General features: G+C 53.9%; 1 protein-coding gene across 1 annotated transcript in view; it reads left to right on the top strand.

Annotated features, from left to right (window-relative positions):
* Positions 1-6414: 6414 nt before the first annotated feature.
* CD99L2 (CD99 molecule like 2) overlaps positions 6415-9138 on the top strand; it is a 31676-nt gene continuing 28952 nt past the window's right edge. Inside the window, exon 1 of the mRNA XM_084269070.1 lies at positions 6415-6476. Within this exon, the coding sequence (XP_084125196.1) occupies positions 6419-6476 (58 nt within the window). The 5' untranslated portion in view covers positions 6415-6418. The remainder of the gene's footprint in view (positions 6477-9138) is intronic.

Below are 9138 nucleotides of genomic sequence, written 5' to 3'. Positions count from 1 at the left end.
AACAGCCACGCAGGGTGAACCCTTCTGCAGGGACTCATGTTATCACGAGGTCCACCAGTAGAGGTCAGGTCACATACTGGGTACGGTGGAGACCAGCCCAAGAGCAAAGACCAGAGCTCAACAAAAACCACGGAAAAAAAGAGCCCTGAATTTTATAGATTTTCCTATTTTTAAGTCACACGTAATAGCACTTAATATACATCCCCAGGGTTTGATAAAAGAGAAAATTACCCCCTCAGACTAAGTTTAAAAACATCAAATTGATATCACTCCAGCTAACAGGGTAGAGGTTACCAGTCTGTAGCAAGCCCGAACAGTCCATACAAGGGAACAACGGTGTGCTGGTCTGGGCAGGACTTGTCCATCTCAGACACTTGGGTTTCTAACTCCCTCTCACATTTATCTGAGAGCCCCTGACACGTGAGCACTTTCCAATACTGCTTTGAACCTGTAGCACACATAAATATATTCATATAAAATTACTAAATTTTATGGCATGGTTAAAAAAAACCCAACCCAAAATGACAACTTAAGAACAATCCCAAACCTTTTGGATTTTAAAAGCCTTCGTTTCCTTCTTTGTGCACAACTTGTCACCCTTGGCAGAACTTTTCCATGACAGGTAGGACAACGAGCAAACAAGCACAACCTCATTTACAGAAGAGGGCTAATGTCGTACAAGACAGAGTACACATTAGATGGAGACCACAGTAATTTCCTAGCCCTGTAGTTAGATGAAAGAGTCTGGTTTTTTTAGTGGTTTTGGCCTCAACACCCTTCCCAAGGGACTAGTAGAATTTAGCTGTGCCAAAAGTCTCCTTTAGGTTCAGGAGCCAACGAGATGCAGTCATCTTTCTTCTCTGAGGGCCAGCATCCAGGATTTGGCAACGAAACCACTTTCCTCCCAAGCACTACCAGCCCTGAGTCATACCCGCTCTTTGCCAGCACCCACCCCACGGTGGTACCGACCCAGTCACGCAGATCCCACCGGTCCAGCAGGAGGAGAAGAAAAATCCCCCAAGCAGACACCTCAGTTGCCCGACACTACCTGTTCTGAGTTCAAATCCCCACACTTCCCAGTCTGAATAAGGCTGCTTTATGCACCGTTTTATTGCTGTGGGTAATAGCATGCTCTCTCAGCTACAGGAACAAAGATTTTTGGTGAAAGCAAGTTTGCTTCTTTGAGGGTTTGGGGTTTTTTTGGTTTTTTTTTTTCCTTAAAAAATAATAAATTCTCCCCGTTTGTAACTATGAACATTCCTCACCAGCCCTCAGCCAGCCAAAAAACACACGAGGTCTTTCTGAAAAACTAAGTTCTGTGCTGCAAAGTTATTAGCTGCTGGGAAAGGCAGGAAAGCTTTTTTACAGCTGTTCATTGATGCACTGAATGTCACCTTACACTCTGTAGCCCCTTTTGGATTCTGCAGACTTCTGGAGTAGGCTGAGAAAAAAATAAATGCCTTGGCCGGAGCAGTTACGCTGCTTCTTGAGACATGTTTTCTTTGGGTTCAGGCCTTGGATTCTCAGCCAGCGATTTCTGTCCCTGGTGGAAAATTAAAAATAGAAAAAAAGAAAGAAAACACCGGGTTTTTCTGCTTTTCAGGAATCCAGAGAACAAACACGATTTTCTAAGGTGTTTGTGAAAGATGTGAATTGACCCTGGTGCCCCCGTGTCCTTCCATCTGAGATCACAGTCATTCTGAGGAAATAAAGCCCCCAACGCCTCTGCCCTGAGTCCTGCTGTCAGAAGAGCAGCACAGCACCAGACCAGTGTGCTCCCAGCACCGCGATGCTGGGAGCTGGGAGAGGAGGCAGCCTGGCCACACCAGCTCCCATTCAGCACTGGGGACTGCCAGGCACTCTGCGAGGCCCCTGTGCACGCTCCAGTTGTGTTCCCACAGAAGGGGAGAGCCTGGTCCATCTGACACCCAGATCCCCATCACCAGCACTCCACCGTGTCCATACGACGGTTTTAACAACTCTTGGACACCCTCTACATGGGCACCATGGCTTGTGTCAGCCACACTGGTAACGAACAGGTGCACTGAGTCTGGTTTCAAGCAACTAGCAATCGTTCTGGAGTAGACAAGGCCAGAATTAATTTCCTCTATTTAATTTACAGTTCAACATTTTTATTCTAAAGCTGTACTGATGCCCAGGGACCGGCAGGTGCCTTTACTCAGTACATAAACCATACCCAGGCAGTCCTGTTTCCTCTCACTCCCGCGGCCTCTAGCATGAGCACGCTGTTCCACACACCCAATCTGCTGCTTAGCTTTCTTTCCTCTTTCCCTTTTAAATGGAACAGACAGCTGATGAAGAGCCAGGCACTCACCTTGACCCAGACTCGAAGCTCCATCAGATTTTCTCAGCAGGAACAGTCAGGCTTGAAATAAGAGGTAATGCTTGGCGGGTGCTCCCGGGGGACTGGACAAAAATAAATGCACTCTCCAGTTAATTTCCATCTGAGTGCTGCTAACATTTCTCCTTTAAGAGTGCAGCTAAAGCGTTTGATTTATGCAAGGCAAGGAAGTTCTGCGTTTGTTTGCAGTAGCGGTGGCAGACCCAGCACACCACAGGGAATATTCAGACCCATTTTAAGCACCTACATAAGGTGCCCATGGTCCCCATACCGACAAGGGATCTTTTAGGGTGGGATCCGGAGCACTGTAATTAGGAACCTCCCTCTCACCTTTGATTATGGCAGGAGTCTAGACATCTAATTTAGGCAGAGAAATGACATACTTCAGATTAGCTTGTAGAAATATCCCCCAATGCATCAGTTCTGCAAGGAGCTGGAGGCTCTCTGGGAAGATGGTTACGGTGAGTAGTACTACTTGGCACTTGGAAGGTGGTGAGAAGTGGAGTAAGTCTGTTTACGGGGAGCTCTACTCAGCCGTGACTTCCATCAGGCGAGTGGCTGCAGCCAGCCTCAGCACGCCGCGGGCTGGCGAGGAACCGAGCCCTGAAGACCCACAGCAGCTTTCCTCGGCTCAGCTGATGGAGCTGAAGGAGGAAAGTCTGTCGGATCTCAGCTCTGGCACAGGACCAGAGCCGGCAGCACGGTGACCTGCCAGCCCATTGCCCGGGGAAACCTACTCCCTCCTTCGTGCCGGTGATGCTGCTGTGCCTGAAGAGACTGGGAGTATCCCGAGTCCTTTAACCACAGGGCTGCTGGGGTGGTCCAGGCTAGGGCCGTTTGGAGCACTGCCATCTCACAGTACTACTCCCTCACTTCTTAAACTTTAGGAACTGCTTGGATCATAATTTTAATCAAGACCTCACAAAACAAGACATTTAGAAAATCTGGCCAGATGTGCTCCAGCATTATGAGAGAATTAAAAAGACCCCCAAATTAGCAAATTTTTAATTATTATTTTTTTAAATTAACAACCCCACCCTTGTTGTGTTTGGAAGCAGGGCCATAAAACAATACCTCAGGCAGGAGATGGACACAGGTGAAAACGTAATTCAGCCTCTGAAACAGCTAATTTTAAACGGTGTATAGTATTTTCATTTTCCATCACAGATAACTGTGTGGCAAGGTTATGCATTGCCACATGACAGCTCATTCTGCTTCTAAAACTACAGCACTTCAGTAGCAGCTAAATTGATGCTTTTTATGTGTCCATCACTTATCAAGGGTAATTGATTAGTGCCTGCAAGGGGCTGTGAGATCCAACGGATTACATGTTCTGAGCCTGCTAAATTATTTGAATGGATTTAGGAAGAAAAAAAGATTCTAAATCAGATTTTTGCCTGACCCAGCATTACCTTTCCGGAGCTGCATTTCCCCTTCCTTTAAACACGTTTTTGCTCGGATAGACAAAAGCACGCTAAGCCCCAGGAGCAGGTTTGCAAAGGCAGCAAGAAGAGTTAAGCATGATACCTGTTCAAATGTAATGGGAAGCAAGTGTATTTTCCCACTGAAAGTTTCTCCGACGGCTGTTTATTCCGCGATTTAAAGAGAAGAGCTTTAATCTAGCTCAAGAGAAGAACATTAAAAGGTTGCAGGAAGGAAAGCAATCCAGAGGGGAGGCAGAGCTGCGGTCCTGGACGGCACAACACGTGTGAAACTCCAGCCTCAGCACGGACACATCCTCTGCGGAGCAACCGGAGGAGTTTAAGCCTCGACTGCCTGCCTTAAACACACCCCGAACTAAAAATAGTCTGGACACAGGTCAGGCGATGCTGAGTCACTCGCTGGCCAGTCCCCAGGCTCTCCAGCTGCCTTGGGCCTGGCTTCCCTCAAAGACACAACTCAGCCCCGGCTCTGGCCGGGCACAGCACGCCCGGGACGGGACCCCGCCGTGTCGGGGGCTTGGCCGCACGGTTGGGCCCAACACCAATTCCCGGTTCGAACCGCCCCCGTTTCCCTGCAGCTTCGGAGCCCAGCGCTGCTGCCGCCCTCCTGCCAGTTAAACGCTGCGTTCATCTATTCCCTTGTAATTCTGAATCAACTCAGAAGCGCGGCGCAGCCCAGGCTCGCACGGAGCCGCAAACAATGCACGGTCACGGGTTGCATCAGCTGCCGCGATGCTCCCTCATGCCTCCAGGCCTGTGAAAGCTGATCTAACGCTAATATAATAGGCTTTTTACCCGCCTCCTCCCCCAACAATTACCAGAGGCTTGGAAAGCCATTGAAATGCAAATAGACGATGGGAGGTGCGAGCGCTGTCCTGCTACTTGCCTTTAGCCTACCTCCAGCGGGACCGTAACACCGAACTCCGCTGCACATCGGTAGGAAGAGAGGCGATGCCACGGCAGCCCCGCACCTTCCCTGGTCTAGCTGCAGCCTGGGACCCCGGTGAGCGCCGTTAGCTGCTGCAGCAGCAGAGACCGGCACAGCACGGAGGGTCCGTAGCTCCTGCGGTGCGGTGTGAGCCCACCGAACCTCAGCGCCTTACACCGCCTTACCGACACCCGCTCTGGGGTGGGCTTGGAGACCGTCCCCCGGAAGGTTTGTGGAAGTCAAGGCACTGGGACCGAGTGGCTGCAATCCTCTGTGCGGCCAGAGCAGTAGAGCAACCCCCACCCGCTATCCCACGGCATCCTTCAGCCCGGACACTTCTGAAGAGGACAGTACCTCCTCCATGGTCTGTTTGCTCACTATCTTTTCAAGTAACGTCCCCAACAAGGGCAAAAAACACTCTGCAGACCCAAGGCTATCCTACTGGGGCACAGCGGTATCTTCCGACTGCTGTGGGCTGTCCTGGGACTAGGACAACACAGACACTTCTTAAGGCTTTCAGTCACCCCTAAGGCTTTAGGAATTCCTCCCAAATATAGGCTGCATCTTCACCTCTTTTTCTGCAGTGAAACAACCTATAAATAACAACAACAAAAGATATTTATCGTATAATTAACATTTCCCTCCCTACCCCATTTAACAGAGATGCAGAGGAGATGGCCCAGCACCTGGTGCACACGTACTACAAAGAGCAGTTTGCCTGCTTTGGCAAGGAGGTGGCTGAAGGCAGATCTAATCGCATTTTACAGCTACTTAAGGGCTCTTAAGATGACAGAGCCAAACGCTTCTTGGCGGTGGCAGGCAACACAACAGGGGGTGACGGCCAAGGAAGTGGTTTGGGAGGGTTAGACTGGACTCAGAAGAATCTCCTTCACCGGGTGCTGTAGGTCACTCAGAGATGGGGGTGGTGGGGCTCCAGCCTTGGGAGGTTCCCAGCTCCCCACCGGCAAGGCCGTGGCTGACGCGACCCGCGGGTGCCGCTCCGAGGGGGCGTTTGGGCTGGAGACCTCCAGAGGTCGCCTCCAGCCAATATTTCTATGGCTCCGTAACCTCCGCGTTCAGGGCTGGTCACGGGAGGGGGAACTGGCAGCAGCTCCCTCCCTTGCGCTGCTGCTGGGCCCCTTCCTGGGAGCGGCATTGAGCACCCACACCCGCACCGCCGCCCCATCCACTGCCCCTGGCCCACACACGGCTCCCGCAGCCCCCGGGGTCCTGCCCGCCCCGCCCGCCGCTGCAGCGCAGCGCAGCCGGGCAGCAGCAACCCAAACCCCGCGCAGCATCCCTGCGCATCTCCTCACTGCTGTTTGCGGCGCGGATTCTCCCCGCCTCGGTGAGTAAATACGAAGGCCGAGCCCGGCGGCTGCCAGGGCGCACGCCCGGCGGGAGGATGCCGAGCCTCCGGGGCCGGTTTTCGCCGCGGTGGGGGCAAGGCGCGGAGCCGCGCAGGGCATCACCCTGCAGCGCCGGGGCCCAGCGATCCCCTCGGGGCCCATAGCTTGCCGAACGTGCCCCCTCCCCGCCGGGGGGGGTGCCCGGCTAGAGCGCAGCCGGGCAGGTGCGGGTGCGGGGGGCGGTGGTGTCGCTGTGCGCCCGCCCCGTCCCGCCCCGTCCCGCCCCGGCGGAGGCTTGGCGGCCGTGCCCGCGGCAGACGCGCAGCCCCGCCGCGACATGGCCGGCCGCCGCCTCCTGGGACTCCTCCTCGCCTTCGCCGCGCTGCTGGGCGCAGGTAGGGCGGCCCGGCCGCTGGCACCGCGGGGAGACAGCGGGAGGGGGCGGCCCGGGGGGGTGCGGGGTGTCCCGGGGGGCGGCTCGCGGCGGAGGACGCGACGTGGTTTGCGCATGATCGGGGCGCCGGGCCCGGCCCAGGCACAGCGGGACCCCCCCCCCCCCTTCCCTAAATCCCCTCCGCGTCCTCCGGGGGTCACCCCGCATGACGCACCCCCAGGGGAAACCCCGCGGGGGTTGCAGCCAGCCTCCTGCCGCTGCGGGGGCTCCCCGGGTCGGGTACATCCCCTCGGAGCCTTCCCCGGTGTGGGGGTGGGGCTCGCGGGGCTGGGGAGATGCACCGTCCAGGAGGGTCCCTGGCTGGGGCCCCCGGGAGGATGCACCGCAGGGGAATCGCCCTTGGCGGGGACTGCGCCCCCCGGGGCCCCACCCTGCGCAGAGCACCCCGGCACTGCAGCGGATGGCGGGACGCCAGCCTGTGCACTGAGGCCCGGCCAAAGCCATGCCCGAGGCACCCCTTCCCCTCGCACCCCCGCAGCCTGGGCTCTTACCCTTCCCCTTAATTCCTTCCCCGCCCCATCTCGGAGGCTGGGGATGCTCCTGCACAGGTACCTCGGAGCTGCGATGGCTCTAAACCTGTCATGAGTTGACGATCTGGTGATTAAAGCATCTTGGAGCGCAGATACGTCTCTTTGTGAGAAACTGTCACAACGGTGTTTAATCGGAACAGAAACATGTGATGCTGCAGGTACAGAGCTCTGCAGCAGCCTGGGTCTCGGCTGATCCAAACCAGAGGGAGTTTGGTTTTGTCTCCCAGCTTACTGAGCTGCTGGATTTAGCAGATTCTCTGCATGACCCAAATTTCTCCTGTTGTATTCGCACTCCTTTTGAGTCCCACTGGTATTTCTGCAGACCAGAATAGTCTCACCCAGAAATCGGTCCCAGCTGGACAGTAACCCCGTCCGTCCGTTTGGTTTTTATGTGGTGGGGGGTTATAACATAAGAAGTTTGCCACAACTCTGCTTCCTTTCAAAAGAAGTCCTCCTAAAGGTTGTACAGAGAAAATAGACAGCAGTTATGCAAAAGGCCTTGGGAAAGTTTTTCTGGAACCCCCGCTCTTAGCTAAGAGGTACCTGTGAACCACAGGCTGGTTGGATGATATTAGCATCACTGTGAAGAGCAAAATGGGCCTGAGCAGGTTCTGCTTTTGGAAGAGATTAGGTTTACCCCGAGTCAACTTGGAATCAGTCTCTGCCATAGGTACTTACCTGCTTGTGCAGCTGGAAGGGTGACAGCGTGGTACGGCAGTGCTTGTGCTCACCAGTTTAGCAGCCACATTTTTAATCAGTGGGTATCCAACTGACAGGCTGAGCTAAGAGACTGTGCATGAAAACCTGATTTTAGATGAAAAATTATAAAAAAATCTGGTTAGTCAGCAGCAAAACTATTTGCATTCTGTGTTGCAACATGGGCAAAGAAATATGCTTCTGGGTTTCACTTTGGAGCACTGGGCTGCAGGGTCCAGCTCTTAAATATCCTTGGCTGTGTTTGTATCAAAATGAATTTCACTGAAATCTTCATAAATCATTCCTGCCAGCGCAAGGCTTCACAGGTAATTGAACAACATTAGGTTCAGCTCCTGTCTGAGCTGCTTTAAATCGCCTCTCCCTAGAAATAAAGGTATAAAGGTAAGCGGGCTCGGCGCTTGCAGCCTCTTCTGCCCTGCCAACGCTGGGCACGAAGAAATGAGGCACTGACATGTGGCTTCAGCCTTCCGATGTGGCCTTCAGTTCCTCTCCTGGTGTTTGGGTATTGTGTTAGCAGCTTTCCCGACCCACGAGGAGAGCTGCTCCTCTTCTGTCTCTCTCCCAAAAGTTTTGGAGCAGCTTTGTAGTGCCTGGACTGCAGCTCAGAGAGCCTTTCCCTGCCTGAGTGCTGAACCAGCCTCCTGGGTACTGGGGCAGCCTCTCTGCCCTCACGCCGTGTGGTTCCTGCAGGAAATACGGGGTGGTGGTGAGGAAGTGGGTTTGCAAGGCAGGGCTTTCTGCCCTGGCCGCTCAGCACCACAAATCACATTTCTTCCTTGCCTCTGTTCACCAGTTGGGGTGGGGTTTTTTTGGCTCCTTGTTCTGAAACAGGCCTTCCAACGCTGGTTGGAGGCAGCCCAGGCTCTTGGAAGCTTGGAAGTTTACAAACTGCCAAACCCAGCAAACCAGATGACAAAATTGGTACTTAGCATGGCTGCTGCAGCTGAGCTCTGGATCAGCCAGTGACACAAGGAAAATGTGCATCTTGGCTGTGGCTGTCCAGCAAAGCAGGAACAAACTTCTTTTAAATGGAAAGAACATTGCAGGCTTTGGGTTTCCCTTTGGTCAAACTCTGCTGTGTTTCCCTTCATACACGACTGTGAACTTCAGCGCCTGGTGAGCCATGAGACGCAGCCGTGCCGTACCCCCGAGCTCCCTCTGCCCTCGCCGCCCATCCAGCCACAGGTGCAGTCTGGAAATAGGAATCCCTTGCAGGGCATCGAGCCATCTCCTGGTGCCGTTGAACTCCAGCGTATCCCCGGTGTGACAGGGGGCAGAAGCGTTACAGTGTTTTGAGGCTGTGGAAGAAACCAAATGCCTTGCAAAGGGTTTTTGCTGCAGGCAGTGAGAGGCGAG

Source organism: Gallinula chloropus (genome assembly GCF_964237585.1).
Source record: "Gallinula chloropus genome assembly, chromosome: 11".
NCBI classification, from domain to species: domain Eukaryota; kingdom Metazoa; phylum Chordata; class Aves; order Gruiformes; family Rallidae; genus Gallinula; species Gallinula chloropus.
This window is presented reverse-complemented; position numbering and strand designations above follow the sequence as displayed.